General features: G+C 39.7%; 1 protein-coding gene across 2 annotated transcripts in view; it reads left to right on the top strand.

The window, feature by feature from the left end:
• Positions 1–13,882, top strand: part of LOC119234464 (cytochrome P450 2C19-like) — a 192,269-nt gene extending 178,387 nt beyond the window's left edge. The window contains exons 1-9 of one of the 2 annotated variants that reach the window (XM_054690207.1): positions 220–418; positions 1,584–1,746; positions 1,910–2,059; positions 5,401–5,561; positions 6,722–6,898; positions 7,415–7,556; positions 9,589–9,776; positions 12,510–12,651; positions 13,649–13,882. In XM_054690207.1, coding sequence (XP_054546182.1) covers positions 251–418; positions 1,584–1,746; positions 1,910–2,059; positions 5,401–5,561; positions 6,722–6,898; positions 7,415–7,556; positions 9,589–9,776; positions 12,510–12,651; positions 13,649–13,830 — 1,473 coding nt within the window. In that variant the 5' untranslated portion in view covers positions 220–250 and the 3' untranslated portion in view covers positions 13,831–13,882. Of the gene's footprint in view, positions 1–219; positions 419–1,583; positions 1,747–1,909; positions 2,060–5,400; positions 5,562–6,721; positions 6,899–7,414; positions 7,557–9,588; positions 9,777–12,509; positions 12,652–13,648 lie in introns of those variants that run through there. The other variant, XM_054690205.1, reaches the window with a different exon arrangement.
• Positions 13,883–16,677: the final 2,795 nt, after the last annotated feature.

Here is a 16,677-nt window from a genome sequence, read left to right as displayed (position 1 = left end):
TCCTTAGTCCAATATAGTTGAACTAAAGGTCCAGAGTGATGACTGGAGAGAAAGAAAACAAGACGAAAGAACAATTTTTTTTTTTTTTATCTTTATCAGTGGACCAAAGGCCACTGAGAAGAGAATATGAGTAGATGTAGCTGATTGGCCTCTTTGTATCTCAGAGCAGCATAAGTTGAAATACCAAGGGGTGTTGTTATAAAAGCTTTAGAATTCACCCTCAGTTTTCTGATAAGAAGAGAAAGCTACAATGGACCTGAGTGTGGCCCTAGTGCTCTGTCTCTCCTGTTTGCTCCTCCTTGCTCTCTGGAAACAGACTTCTGAGAGAGGGAAGCTCCCACCCGGCCCCTTGCCACTTCCCATTATTGGAAATATCCTCCAGTTAGATGTTAAAGATATCAGGAAATCTCTAAGCAACGTGAGTATGTTTTATGTTCCTCTGTGGCTTGCAAACGGTAAGTAACTTAACTGCTATTTAAAAAAAGTTCTTGTTTGCCCATCCATTCTAATAATAAAATATTAGCATGGTGGCATGCTATCCAAGTAGGTTTTGAAATTCAAATGCTCCCAGTCATTTTGATATTTCTCTGCATTTAGTGAGTAGACAAACAGGTTTTGGATGGTAGAATTGAAAATATAAAGTGACAGAAGGAAGGAGTGTTCTTTGTTCTGCTGCCATTTGCTCTGATTTTGGTGGATGGTGAATGGTAGAAGAAGTGTTTTGTGATTACAGATTTTATTCCAGAAGTCATCTACTACATGGCTGTGTGTTTTCTTGAGATTGTTACTAAATTTAACATCTGTGAAGAAACACATTCTGTCTGTATCAAGAGAGGACTCTGGGCTCAGGAAGAGCATGAGTCAACCAAAAGACAAAAAGACGTAACCAGTCAGGACCAAACTGTGGGAACATCATTCACTTGGGTCTACACAGCTGGTGTCTGATCTTAATGATTGTTTCGGGGTGGAAGAAATTATCCTTCCTACAGAAACCTTGGCCCTGACAATAACTCTACAGTGCCCACTCCATGTTACTAATACCAGCAGATCACAAGCTGGGCTGCGTATTAGAATTAGCTGAATTGATCCTTTGAAATACACATATCTAGGATTCATCATAGGGCTACTGTATCACACTCTCACAGGAGCACTCTGTAGGTGATCCTGAAGCAAGGAGCTAGGTTTTGTTTGAAAGGTAGAATCTGAATGTATTTGTCAAAGATCAGAGAACCATCAAGAAGCTGAAATTTGAATCTTCTGTATAGTGGCCAAGGGATCCTAGAAATAAATTGAAATCGTCTGATCTTAGTTTCCTTATTTGTAAGCAGGGCAAATAAACTTGGTGAAGGTTCAAATGTGATGGTAATAGTAAGCAATGTGTCAAATACTTAGGCTAGGCCAATCCTGGCACATCCCAGGCCATGCAGAAATGGCAACTCTAATAATCACCATATTGATGTCTTAAATTCAGAAATAATGAGGCTGTGTGGGGCAGCCTACCCAATATGAAAGTAGTATTCTGAATTAGGCACAATATGTTATCAAGTAGTGACTTCTTTTGTCATCTGCACGTGCTTTCCCAGCTCTCCAAAGCCTATGGCCCTGTGTTCACTCTGTATTTTGGCATGAAGCCCACTGTGGTGTTGCATGGATATGAAGCAGTGAAGGAAGCATTGATTGATATGGGAGAGGACTTCGCTGGAAGAGGCGATATCCCAGTCTTAGAAAGAGCTCATAAAGGAGAAGGTATGTGTGGGTGTGACACGTGCACTATGGTTATTGTGATGGGGAGGACAGAAAATGGGGCTTGAAGATCTCCTAAATATTCTTTGTCCATCCCCTTAACTGTCAAGTGTCAGCTTTCTTCTTCCCTCAGACCCCACCCCAGTTTATATTTACCCTCTGTTAGGAGTTGCTTTCAGCAATGGAAAAAAATGGAAGGAGATGCGCCGCTTCTGCCTCATGACCCTGCGGCATTTTGGGATGGGGAAGAGGAGCATTGAGGACCGAGTTCAAGAGGAAGCCCGCTGCCTCGTGGACGAGTTGAGAAAAACCAATGGTGGGTGATTCTCTGCTCGGTCACTGTGACCTTAACACACTGTATTCTCTAGTGTCATCCTAGGGGACACATCAGGGTGGCCCAAATCTTCCATTAGGGGTGGTGGTTGTTAACCCTTGTGTGGAGACGGAGAGTTTGAAGCAGAGTTTGATACACGGAAGCTTTTGTGTACGTATGCTTGTGTGTGTGTGTGTGTGTGTGTGTGTGTGTGAGTGTGTGTATGTGTTCATTCATGATTGTGTGCACAGTGTAGGTATCAAATGTCCTTTCATCTGTTTCTCTCCTGAGGTCTGTTTGTTTTTAAATGAGAAATCACGAGGAATATTTTGAGTCATTTTCTGAATGTGTGAGAGAGCGGTGTTTCATACTGCAGCACATTTCACCAGGGCTGCCAGCCTAGCATGTAGTGGGAGTGACCTCGGGAAGCAAGTGACATGTGTTTTCACTTCACTGGATGTGTTTATATGGACAGAACTCACACCCATATGACAGTCACTGCCCCAGACCAGGTCTGTAGTTTTGGCCAGTAATAATGCCGTCTGTTGATAGATTTTAATCAGGTAGGCATGTCCTTGTGCTAATCTAAGCAATTATGGTTTCTCATTTCATTTCATTAGGAATTATTTTCTCACTTCTCAAAATTCCTTATGCAGGTAATTGCTACTATCTCTCTAAGGGATCACTTTCTGATATTTCTTTCAGACCTGTTCTGAGAGATGTTTCCTGAATTCTTGCATCTGTGTTTTTTTTTTTTTTAAATTTTATGTGGGATCCAACTTTTAAGTAAATGTATAATTTCCCTGTCTTTGTGGATTGCCTTTTTGTAAGGCAAAGTCCTACCAAGTATTCCTAGTTAGATTTTACAGGGGAGGATGAATTTTCTTTATTTATACATGAAGTTTCTGTGTGACACTGTGTACACCTTCACTGTTAGTGAGGCTACGGATTTCGTTGTAATGGGTGCTTGAAATTTGTGCTCTCCTGTAGTACTGCAACTCCTTAGCTGGCTTCACAAAATGTGGTAGGAGATATCAGACTATCATTGCTAAATCAGTGTTTTCATGCGAGAATAATGGCTGGCACTTTCTATTCTTCCAATTTCTTCATGTCACTGTTATGCAATACATGGATTCAAGTCTTTCGTAATGACATCTACAGGGGTGAATTTTAGACCTTTACCTTATACAATCTTTCAGGGGTGATTAAGTTGCCACAATGGGGTTTGCCGATCTCTTATCAAGGAAATAAACCCATTTTCCCTGTATAATTTCTTTACTGAGTGTAGAATTGACTTAACCTAGATCTGGAAAAAATTTTAAAAATCAATGAAAATACTACTATTTTTCTGCTTACTGAACATAATCCTACAAGTTTATGTAGCGTAACTTTTCTCAAGTAAATTAATTGTTTCTGGTGAGTAGAAATGATGGACATTTGATTTCTAGGTTGGAAAGTTTATTTCCAGTGATGTGAAAAAATGAATACTAACCATCAATTTTCATTTATGGTTTGACTTACCTGGGATTTATTTTGGAAATGCAAATTTCTCTTTTGATTTCTGCTTTGAACAAAGTGTCTTATAATATTATTTTTGAAAAATTTATTTATTTTTTATAGAAGAACTGGAGTACAGGCCAAATGTGAGGGAGGGTGAGAGGATTCACCAGAGACAGAGCGGGGAACAGAACAGGCAGACTGACGAAATACACTGCTGAGGGGAGCAGTGAGCGAGACAGGAGAGGTCTGTTTCACAATGTGGGATTCTGGCCGGGATCGAACCTGCACTGCAGAGGCTGCGGACACCTTCATAGTGCGGCGCTCAACAGCCTGCACCACCAGGGAGGCCCAGTGTCTTATAATTTCTATTCACTTGTTTAGTTTCTTGTTAGTCAGATAGATGTGTCCCACTCTTTTGTATTTATTCTTTCAAGTACATGATTTTACCCATAATCTTTCCCTCTCTTTTCTTTGCCCGCTGCTGATATTGCGTATTTTGTGTATTTATTTATTAAACAAAAAGCTTTCAAGTCCTTTTCTATTCCCTCTATCTGTATGGAAGCTTAATCTCTGTAGACTTTGCATGCAAGTGAGGTTCAGCACTGATAACTTTATTAATAGTCATATAAAAATGGTTTTAAGGGCCTCACTGGTGGCTCAAGGGGTTAAGTTTCAGCACTACACTGTAGCCATTCCCAGCCAGGGAGTAACCTACATGGCTCAGCAGACCTCTCCTACCTTGTCCCCTGCTCCCCTCAGCAGTATATTTCAGTCAGTCTGCCAGTTCTGCTCCCCACTCTGTCTCTGCGAGATCCTCTTACCTGCCAAACCTCGGAACTTCACCCCAGCTCTTGTATGCATAAAGAAATAAAAAAAATTTAAAAATAAGTGTTTTCTGTTATTTTCTTTGTTTTTGCCTATTATTAAGTCAACCTGATTGGAAAGAGTATGAACAAAAACAATGGAAGTAAATTGAATATTCAAAATTAACCACTATTTAACTAGATAGGTTGAACCATATGTCCCAGGTTAATGCAAACGTGATAGGTTGATTTCAATTTTTATGATCATTGTTATGGAGACCATGATTGAAAACACTGTGTATGCTTTAGGGCTATAGCTTCACAGTGCTGCCATCGTATGTTGCCACATCATGCTTCCCACCCAAGCACCCTTATTCTTTCACCATGTACATGAGCTCCTTCCTCCTTTCTTCCCCTCTTTTACCTTACTTTCTGGTGGCCTCAGTTCTGCAATTAGATTTCAAGGGTGTGTTTGGGTCTGTTCCTTTGCTTTGTTTCTTTATATTCTCATATGCATGAAATCATCCAGTGGATCTTTCACATTGTGACTTCTTTTTTTAGCATAATCCTCTCCTTTCCACCTATGTTGTTGCATGTGGCAAGATTTCAGACCTGAATACTAGCTGAGCAGTATTCCCTCGTGTATACATATCCCATTATCTTCATCGACTCATCTGGTGATAGATACTTAGGTTATTTCCATACCTTGACTATTGTAAATAGTGCTACAGTAAACATAGAGTGCATATACCCCTTCCAATTAGGAAAGAGATTGCTGGATTATATGGTAGATCTATTATTCAATATTTGGAGTAACCTCCATGCTGTTTTCCATAGATCCTGCACTAGTCTACATTCACTGATATGTTCCTTTTATAAATGATGTCTCTTGCTATTAAAAGAATTTATATATAAGGCAATGAACTTTCTTAAATATTTTTCCTGTTATGTGAAAAACAAAGTGTTTCCCTATCTGTATAGATATATGTGTGTGTATGTATTTTGTTTAATAGTGTTTTCAAATTGTTTCTGATTCTTTAGCTTCACCCTGTGATCCCACTTCTATCCTGTCCTGTGCACCCTGCAATATGATGTGCTCAATAATTTTCCAGACTCGCTTTGATTATAAAGATCCAATGTTTTTAAACATAAAGGAAAGAATCAGTGAAAATCTCTCGATTTTGAGCTCTCCATGGATTCAGGTGAGGTCCTGATCCTTTTTTTCAGAGGAATCGTTTATGTTCTGTTGTCTAAGAAGTCCAAATCTCTGCATGCACCAAGCTGTGAAATGCATGCGTGAGCACCACAGTCCTGCCTAGATAGATTCAGCCTCAGAGAGTGGTCATCTGGGAAAGATGGCCTAGACAATTAAAGATACAAAACAAATCATATTCTCAGAACATAGACCTGAAATCCAATCTTATTGACCCTATTTCATGTTATTTCTACTACACTCCAAAACCCAGATTCCATGTTCTTTGGTAACTTCCTCAAACCATGTCCAAAGAATGAAATAGACGCCAGGTCCTTGTTGAAAGACTTCCATCCCCCAGAACTCTGTCATCCTGTTAACTCTTAAGAAATCTAATTCACATTGTTGGCAAAAATATGCAAATTTAGGAAGAAAAAGAGTATCTCTTTCAGGGAGGAAAAATAGTCAAGACAATAGAAGCTGCAAGGAACACATATTAGGGTTGGGGTGTTTGATGCATCAGATGGGATCCTACCTGTGAAAGTACTTGTTTTGGGGATGATGAATTGATTGATTTTATGGTACACAGCCCATAACAAATCTCACAATTTCCCCTGTGCTGTTCCCATGTGTTTTGCAGTCTGCCTGGTACATAATGATATGTCTAGAAAATGTCACTTCACTACACTTGTGCAGTTACATAACACATAAAATGTTGAGGTGTGTTTCCTGGTATCTTCAGTACTGTCCTGGTCCTCAAGCACTGGTTCTGCGTTTGAGGCTTCTAAACATATATAGAAATGGCAGAGACTAACTATGCCGAATTTTACATAAGGTTCCCCAAACTTCCTTCATCTCTGTTGTCTTAGTCATAGTAATTTATGCCATCTATATTTCCAGAATTGACATAAGCAAAAAGAGAATTGATATAAAATTAGTTTTACTATAAGTGTGATGTTTGAGAATGGAAAATGATACCCTGATCAGAAATGTCTCTCTCCAACACTCTTAGCAGCCTATAAAATTATACATGTGTAAGATAAAAATTTTCCTCAAGATAGAGACCACATTTAATGAGTATTTATAATGTAGTCTCTACCCAAGCCTTGTCTATGTCATGTAAGTCGTCAATAATTTTTTTATTGAGTAAACTCTAATTTTCTCTTCTAGATCTGTAATATGTTCCCTGTTCTCCTTGACTTCTTTCCTGGGAGTCATAACAAAATATTTAAAAATATTACATATATAAATATTTATATTTTGGAGAAAATATTGGAACACAAAGCATCTCTTGATATTAATAATCCTCGGGACTTTATTGATTGTTTCCTTATCAAAATGGAAAAGGTAAAAATTAATGACAGTTGTTTTTCTACTTAATTGCTTGTGTAAATTATGGTTCATGGAATTGTTCTGTATTTATCAGGGATGTTTCAATGGTCAGTGGCTAAGGCTTCCAAGCTATTTCTTATCTACATTGTATGTGCCTGTACACTAAGTATTATGGAAGTCATAAAATTAAACAGCTAATTAAGTGGAATACATTAATCTTGTTTCTAGATACTAATTTCAGTATTGTTTTGGCTGTTCTGGTTCCCGTGTATTTCATTATGAATTTAGCATAATGTAATTTCTGCAAACAAGCCAGTGAAGATTTTGATACACCTTGCTTGCCTTGGATGTGAGACAGTAGAAAATGATACTTGAGTCTACTGACCTCCAGTGTTTTGAATACCATATGGGAATTTTTTTAGAACTGAACATGCAGTTTACTTTTGGTGAAAAATTTGTAACAGTCTGAATATTTTTGGACTAACTGTAATTCTGGCAAATTAATTTTTCAAGTCATTTCATCTTTCCTAGGAAAAACACAATCAAGACTTGGAATTAACTTTAGAATCCTTGGCAGTTACTGTATTTGATCTGTTTGGAGCCGGGACAGAGACTATGAGCACCACCCTGAGATATGCTCTCCTCCTGCTGCTGAAGCACCCAGAGGTCACAGGTATGACCAATGTGGTGGGCAGGGTGAGTTTCAGGGAAGTTGCTGAAAGACACTACACTACTACAAGTACTGCATTGCCTCCTGTTTCTCTTAGAGAACCTTCATTATTTAATTATCTATCTGACGAGCTTAATGTTCCCAAGTGTAATGAAGATATAATAATGGGACATCTTTATATAATATGGGAGGATGAATAGGAGTGAAGTCTCCATGGGCAGTCAGAAAAGCCATCAGGTAGTGACTGCATTTCACGGGAGCTTATTTGTGGCAGGCACGTCCATATGAATCAACGGGGACTGCATATTGGTTTTCCTAAGAATGTCCCTTTGAAAGTAGGTATATTACCCGAGATCTCTCCTATTCTGAAAATGCATGTTCTAAAGCTAGGGGAGAAAAATGAAAATCTCCCTATTAAACATAAGTGGAAGGCTTTGAAATCTTGCTGTCTGCCTAAGATAATTTCTGCAGTCAAGGAAGTGGTCAAAAAATTAAATCACATATGTGTGTTTCTACCACTCAGGCTTAAGATGTGCATGAAAGTTTTGAATCCAGAAGTCTGTTTCCAGTGAAGTGATATTTGCCAAAACAGAATATTGCAGGCCCATGCTTTTCTGTCTTTTACAAAGATCTTTATGTTTTATATTTAATAAGTTGCAGTTTTGCATTATGGATAGAAACATGCATTATATTATCCTGTGAGGAACCTGCTGAAATGACTATAGCCAATGAGAAATGAGAATGTGTCCTTGAAATCTGGACAGACTAACTCAGGAAACAATTAACAAATACAGTTTCTAAAACACAAATAGCATTTTGATCAGTGATGGTGACTTAGTAGAGAGGTGGAAGTTGTCATCTAAATGTCAGAAGAGGGGCCTCCCTGGTGGCGCAAGAGGTTAAGACACAGCCTATGAAGCTGTCCCCAGCCTCTGCAGCACGAGTTCGATCCTGGGCCAGCCAGGGGGCAACCCACATGGTGCAGCAGACCTCTCCTTACTCACCCGCTGCTCCCCTCAGCAGTGTACTTCCATCGATCTGCCTGTTCTGTTCCCTCGTCTGTCTCTGGTGAATCCTCTCACCTCTGGCCTGTACCCCTGCTCTTATATGCATAAATAAATAAATCTTTTTTTTTTTTTAATGTCAGAAGAGACATATATAAAGATGTCATTTGTATCCCTCTAGGTGGTAGCATTTGGCAGTGTCAAAAAAGAATGAGGAGAAGTAGGCAGAAGGTAACTTTCCCTGCCCAGATTCCCTCCACACCTTGTTTTATCAGGTATTTTTTTTTTTATCCAATAGAATGAGAGAGGTTTAATATATAGAGAAGCTGAACCTAAAAGACCTGCCCTCTGGACCTCCCCTGGTGGCACAGGCGGTTGAGCGCCACACTGTGAAGCTGTCTGCAGCCTCTGCAGCGCTGGTTCGATCCCAGCCAGCCGGTGAGGGTCCCACATGGCGCTGCAGACCACAGCCTTTGCACTCGCTGCACCCCTCAGCAGAGTATTTCATCAGTCTGCCTGTGCTGCTCTCAGCTCTGTCTCTGGTGAATCCTATCACCCTCGCACGCATCTGGTCTGTACCCTGGTTCTTGTATAAAAAATAAAAAAAATAAAAAGTAAATAAAAAATAAAAGACCTTGCCCTCAGAGACACTGGCAGGTGGAAATAGGTTAGGTAAGAAAATCTATTTCTTGAATTCAGAGAATCTTAGCTCCTTTTCTAGCTTGTTTCCTGAAATTCAGCAGTAGGAGAATAAAGTCCAGAGAGTGAACAGCTCTGGCATTATAGATAGGAAATTTGCCTTTGTGCTAATATATAAGTATTAAATTTGTACCTTAATTCTAGCTTATAAGAGAGTTAGATGTATCTATATTATGGCTATTATCTCTCTAGGTCTAGGTATGTTTCTTGGTACAGGGCTGAGGTTTTTAATGATGTCGGGAGACTGATACAATGCTCCATGTATCCCTTAACTGATAAGCAGATGTGATGGGTGTTCTCTTTTCTCATCAGTCTTACTTGTGTTTTGTCAGCTAAGGCGCAGGAGGAGATAGAACGTGTGATTGGCAGACACCGGAGCCCCAGCATGCAGGACAAGAGCCACATGCCCTACATGGAAGCCTTGGTGCACGAGGTCCAGAGATACATTGACATCGTCCCCGGGAACCTGCCCCATGCAGTGACCCGTGACATCAGATTCAGGAACTATCTCATCCCCAAGGTAGGTTGGTTGTGCTTTTACTGACATCATGATTCTACTGAGATGTTCCCCTTTTCACAGCATGGGTCCAATCCTCCGGACTAGATGAACAAATTATAAAAATCATATATGTGGCAGGTTGATGGGTTTTGCGTTGTTTCTGTTTGAGACCAAATTTTGATAATAGCACCTTTCTATTTATATGGGTAAGAAACATTTGTGATTGGTGGTGTACTTTCCTGATGATTACAGTTTGTTCCAGGGGTTAGGATCAAATTCACTGTTTTCAGGCCTCCCTAGTGGCGTAGCGGTTGAGCGCTGGGTTGCAGGCTTCCCGCAGCCTCTGCAGCGCCGGTTTGATCCCCGGTTGCTCCCCGGCCACCGGAGGAGGGTCCCACATGGCGTGCAGAGGTCACCTGCCGCCCACTGCTCCCCTCAGCAGTGTACTTCAGTCCTTCTGCCTGCTCTGCTCCCCACTCTGGCTCTGGTGAATTCTCTCACCCTCCTGCGCTTCTGACTGTACCCAGTGCCTGTATGTATAAATAAATAAATTAATTTAAAAAAAATTCAGTGTTTTCACCAAATGAGGAGAAGAGTTCATTTCGAATATTGGTGTCAAAGAGCAATATTTAATTGAACTCATTCTGCTATTTCAAGGCCAATAACCATAGGGCACTGGGCTAAGTAGGATTGTACATGTTTCCCATCTGCCCCAGTTGGGAATGTTCATTCCCCTTTTCTTGGGATATACCGACATAGACTAGGCAGCACTGCAGGGCTGAGTGTGCCTTCTACCATTTACATAATGTTTTCTAATCCAAACTGGATCCATGGATCAAGGTACAGTCTAAGACAGAAATTGGTAAAAAAAACTTTCCCTAGTGGGCCAGATTTTAAACATTTCAAATTTTATGGGGCTTGGAGTATCTGATGCCAGTGTTGACATCTGTTATTGCAGCAGGGAATCCATCACAGACATTTGTAAACAAGTGTGAGTGACTACTTCTCAATTTTATGAAAGCCCAAGTTTAGACTTCACATGCTTTTCATGTGCCAAAGATATTTATATTGCCTCAGTTTTTTTCAATGGAAAACACTTACCTCCTGGGCTGACCCAAAACATAGCATAGACTTGATTGCAAATGGTTTGTTTTTTTTTCCGTGTCTGTCTAACAGCACGCTTTGAAATGATGTGAGGTGATTTGTGTTTTTTTGGGACCCATCTGAAGGAAATTTTCCAGCCCAAGGTTCAAGGTTTACCTTCATCTATTTTTGAAACTTATCATTTTAGTTCCTATGTTTAGTACTGATCCATTCAACTTATTTTTACTTTTGTAAAAGCAGTGGTGAAGTAGTGGTCATGCTTCTGTATGAGTACCATTGTTTGAACAACATTTAATGAGATTATTTTTGCTGTATTTTTTTTTGCTTTTTTGTATTTTAAAAATGTTTTTCATATTTGATTATTTCAATATAAACAGAAATAATTTTTCCAATAGAGATATAGAATTTTTATATGGTAAACTTAGGGAATGGAATTTTCTCCAAATTTGCACTAAATTTTTAAAAATCTGAATACATGTATATATAATGGATGAATCCATCAACCCTGCATACCCCAGGTCTTCAAAGTGTATATCCAAAAAACGATTTTTAGACAGAAAAGCAGATTTCACAAGAGTTACCATTATGAAATAATGTTTAATGTGCAACCTATGTAGTGTTCCCAGCTTTCATAAACTATCCCAGAAGAGCTTTTCTTTTTTTTGTATTCCATCAAGGAACCACATACAATTTGTTTGTCTTTTCTGTTTAGTCTCCCGGGATAAGTTGCCTTTGCACTGTTTGTTTCTTTCAGTTCATTCAGGTTTGTGAAGAGTCTGGCTGTGGTCATAAATATATTCCTCAGAGTTATGTTGTGCAAAGTTTCCTAGAGACTAGATTCCCATTATGATTTTGCCCAGAGAAGTACATAAGTGCTCTGTATGTCCCACTGAAACCCGTGAGGCAGCTGAGGGCACATGAAGTCACTTATTCCATTATGGCCATGCTATGTTCCCCACATAATATCATGGTACCTGCCAGATTGTGAGTATGGTGCTACCGAACCGTTCATCCAATCCTAAATCCTTTGATAACAATCAATTGAATAATGATCATAAGATAGTTGTTGCAAAATGACTATATTTCTCCTTTTGTCATCCTTTCTGTTTGTGGCTAGGATCAATCTGTGATGAAATCTACCCCATGTTTTTGAATTAATAGAAACAACTTGCTGGGGCAGTGGTAAAAACACTAAGAGTTGTTACTGTACTTACTATTATCACCTAAGTCATTTTTAATTTGATTGTCTGATTGCAAAATGTCTATGGATAACTTCAGACATTTCAAGCTTAGATAGAGATTTCCATTTGTAAGCATAATCCATATATGAGATGCATAAATACTGAAATGATAAAATCAAGGCACTGACGAAGAAATACCCTCAGATCTAGATGTCATGAACAGAATGGCTTCAGAGGCCTGGCACTGAGGGTCCAGGTACTCACTACTTCAGGTGCCACTTAACAGCATTACAGCCACTGATCTTATGCTCATTCTTGTTATTACTTATTCTGGCTGACTTAGAAGGCTCTTTACCTTCATGGTGTCAGGTTTTTTTTTAATCTTTAGATGCTAAGATTGGACTAAATGATTTGTAGTTTTTCATGCAGCTACACGACTTCATAAGGCTGTTTAAATCTTTTCTTCCAGGGCACCACCATATTGACGTCACTGACTTCTGTGCTGCATGATAGCAAAGAATTCCCCAACCCAGAGGTGTTTGACCCAGCCCACTTCCTGGATGGGAGTGGCAACTTTAAGAAGAGTGACTACTTCATGGCTTTTTCAGCAGGTAGTGTATCTTTTGTATTCTTTGTGCATCAGAGGACAAAATACCTTGTGAGGATTGTTAGGAACTTCCATGGTACCCTCTCCAAGGCTGGTGCAGGTGCTCTTGTCCGTTAGCAGGAGCACCGAACCCTGTGTCCATGCACTTTCCCTCCTCATGATTCAGTCTTCTCTTTGAGCCAGATCACTGCAGAACTGGGGAATTGATCCAGTTCTTCAAATTCAGAAATGATTTAGTGGGAGGTCCTGAAAATATGAGGGTCATGCATCTTACCAAAGGAACAGCACTGCAAGGTAAAACCTGAAACTTCACCGTGCATTGAAGAGTGGTAGAGAGCAGGTCTACTTGGAGTGCAGAACTGAGACAGTGAAGAATGAGAAGATCATGAACCACCAGATCCACGCGGAAGAAAGCACGACCAGAGTATGTGTTTCTAGAAAAATATGGCTGGAAAATTGAGGTGTCAAACAGGCAGTTATAATGGAGATCCTTAATGAACTATTCAGTACAGTGCTGATACTGAGTAAACATTTGTTGTGAGGAGGATACCTGTTCCTTTAACATTCAAGTCAGAGCACATGTTTCAACCCTTTGTCCAGCTATAGCCAACCATCCCGTTCCATCCATCCATTCACCCTGTCATCAAATATTTATTGAAATTCCCTTTCTCTTTTTTCCATTTCCACTTGAAGCTTTATTTATTTTTCTTTTACATCATCGTATTCTCCATAGTTCTCCTGCCACTGTATCTCCCACCAGCCATCACCATATCCCTTGGATTCATCCCTCCCATTTTGCTCCTTCCCCAATTTCCCTCCCTTCCTTTGTTTTATGGCTCATTTCTGTGGTCAGCTGCTAGTTTTGACTTTTCTTGACCTTTTGTTTGGTTTCTCTATATTCTCCTTGCAAGTGATACCATCCGGTATGTTGCACATTCCTTTTCTGTCGTCAGAAACACTGTGTTCAAGGATCATTTCTTCTGTGTGCTTGTTATTTTCAGGAAAACGGGTATGTGTAGGAGAGGGCCTGGCCCGCATGGAGCTGTTTTTATTCCTGACCACCATCTTACAGAAGTTTACCTTGAAGTCTGTTGTTGACCCCAAGGACATTGACCCCACTCCAGTTGCCAGTGGGTTGACTTCTCTGCCTCCTCCTTACCAGATCTGCTTCATTCCTTTGTGAGGCTTCTGCTGTGATGTCCACATCTCCCACTCACCTGATGCCCCTGTCATCTCCTTTCATCTTCCTTCCCTTTCTGGAAAAGTCATCTCCGACCTCTCCTCTAATCATCACCCCATTCTGTCAGGATCCAGGCATGAACATCCCAGTTTCACTCAACAAATATATGTATAGCTTCTCCTCGCTCTGTAACATTGTATTGGGTAGCTCATATGCCAATACTTATCTGGTATTGAGTAGTTAGTTCTGTGTCATCAGTGTGACAGTGTGAGATGGTTGATGTATGTAATACAGACATTTCTCCTCTGCATTTTCTAAATAAAACTCACAATCTGATGAACTATTTCTCATGCTTTCATTCCTTTGTGTATAATGCAGATAGCAAATGAAAGAAAATGTTATACAAACAGACCATGCAAGAAAAGGACAAAATCTTGAGGGTAGACCAGGGTGTCACCTAGAATTACTTGCAATTTGGATTTGCAAGTGAGAAAATGTTTTCATGAGCAGCTTCATCTGAAGAAAAGTATGATATCAGCGATTCAAAAGTGTCTATTTCTATCAAGTTCTAGATGAGGCAAAAGTAATCTGTGGTGCTAGAATCCCCAGCCACTGGCGAGGGTCCCACATGGCGCACAGACCTCTCCTGCCACCCGATGCTCCCCTCAGCAGTGTATTTCGTCAGTCTGCCTGTTCTGTTCCCCACTCTGGCTCTGGTGAATTCTCTCACCCTCCCGAGCTTCTGACTGTACCCAGTGCTTGTATAAATAAATAAATAAATCTTAAAAAAAAAAAAAAAAAAGGCCAGGCACAGACAAGGACAAAAGGCTTGACCAGTTTGTGAACTAGAATTACTTGGAGTTTGGATTTGCAAGTGAGAGAATTTGTGTTCAGGAGCAGCTTCACCTGGGTTAAAATATGACATCAGTGATTCAAAAGTGTCTGTTTCTATCTTGTTCTAGAAAAGACAAAAGTAATCTCTGGTGCTCAAATCCAGAGCAGTGTTGATTGTGAGGATGGTGAGTGACTAGGAAAAGATCTCGGGGCTTTTCATGGAATTCAGATTTTTCTATGCCTTCTATGATATGTTACTTGGGTGTTGGTGTTCGAGTATCATGTGAGCTGTAGTTTTGTCTCAATCACTGATCAGTGGTTGTCACGGGTAAGGTAGAGGAGAGATGAGAACTGGAGGACTTGATTTTCAGGACAGTGAAAGCATTCTGTGTGATACTATAATGTTAAATACATGTCCTCCTATGCTTACAAAAATTCATAGAATGTGCAACACTTGAGGGAACACAGGTGTAATCTATGCACTTTATGTATAAAGTTAGTGTTGTTACATCAATTATAACAAATGGAACACAACAGGAGGTGAGGTTCCTAATGGTGGAAGAGACTGCATGTGGGTGGGGAGGAGATATGTTGGAACATGTACTTAATGTTTAGTTGGCTTTGAACCTAAAATTTTAATAAATATATAATCTATCAACAAAAAGAAAACCCCTAAATCACAAGTCTAGCCAAGGTGATTTTACATTATTCTGTGTCAGCAGAAAGCTTATGCCCTCTTGGTCATTGGATAGGTATGAGACAGCTATTTATATGAGATTTCACTGAACTTGAACAGGAAATCTGAGATTAGAAGATAAGGTCTTCTACTAATATAATGGTGTTTCATTATCTCACTGAGTCACCAACTGCTCATTTCAAAAAATAAAAGTTAGTTGGTTTTAGGGATCCTCTATATCTTTAAATTATGTTTGACTTTCACTCAATAAAAAGAAAGGGTCAATCAGGAGCCTCAGCAGAAGGTAAGTGGAATAGAGGAGGGACAGTAATTTCTCAAAGAATTGGGGCCTCTCTGGTGGTGCAATTGGTTAAGCCCAGTGCTGTGAAGTTATCCTCAGCCTCTGCAGCATGAGTTTGATCCCCAGCCAGCCAGGAAGCTACTCACATAGCACAGCAGACCTCTCCTGTCTCACCCGCTGCTTCCCTCAGCATGTATTTCAGTCAGTTCACCTGTTCTGCTCCCCACTCTGTCTCTGGTGAATCCTCTCAGCCCCTGCAACTCTGGTCTGTACTCTGGTTCTTAAATGCATAAATAAATAAATAAATAAATACCAACAACAACCAAAAACCAACCAAACAAAAAAAATTCTCAAAGAATAAAAGAGATGCTCTAAAAATGTGAATTTTTTTAATCCAATATAAGTAGGTATGGTTCTTTTAGAGTATAGAACTATGTGAAGAATTCAGCAAATGCTGATTTCCTAAGTTCTGGGCAAGGTTACATTGGGTCTCAGATTTACACAAGTTGCAAGATTATATAAGTAAACTTCTCTGCCCCCAATTTTAGTTAATAATGTAATTATTAACTAATTTAATACATTTGGAAAGTCATAGGAGAGGATGAATCATGCAATGTTGATTCACAGCACACATTAAGTAAATGTGGTGACCTGATGTACTAAATGTTTGCTTGGAAGGGATTGTGCATGAGTCAGGAGATGCAGGCTCTGGTGTCAGACTACCACCTGTAGGTATAATGCCCTTAGTCCAAGCATTGAATTTCCAGGGCAAGTTACCTCATCCTTGAAATGGGGCTAATTTTATCTCAGGCAAGATAATTGAAAGATCAAAGGAGATAAGATGGATGTGAAAATTCATGAGCAATAACACATTTTAGTTTGGTCTTGAAAAAAACTTATTTTTCCTTACCAATAGAGCTTAAAACTGCACTAATCAAGTTTGAACAAATATGACCATGTCTTTCTGGAACTCATGTTTGTAAAGCATTGTCATTAGTGACCTAGTAATGTAGGATAGATATTCCACTGATATTTAGGG

The sequence above is a fragment of the Talpa occidentalis genome, unplaced genomic scaffold (assembly GCF_014898055.3).
Source record: "Talpa occidentalis isolate TD23 unplaced genomic scaffold, MPIMG_talOcc4v2.1 talOcc4.8, whole genome shotgun sequence".
Classification (NCBI taxonomy): Eukaryota; Metazoa; Chordata; class Mammalia; order Eulipotyphla; family Talpidae; genus Talpa; species Talpa occidentalis.
This window is presented reverse-complemented; position numbering and strand designations above follow the sequence as displayed.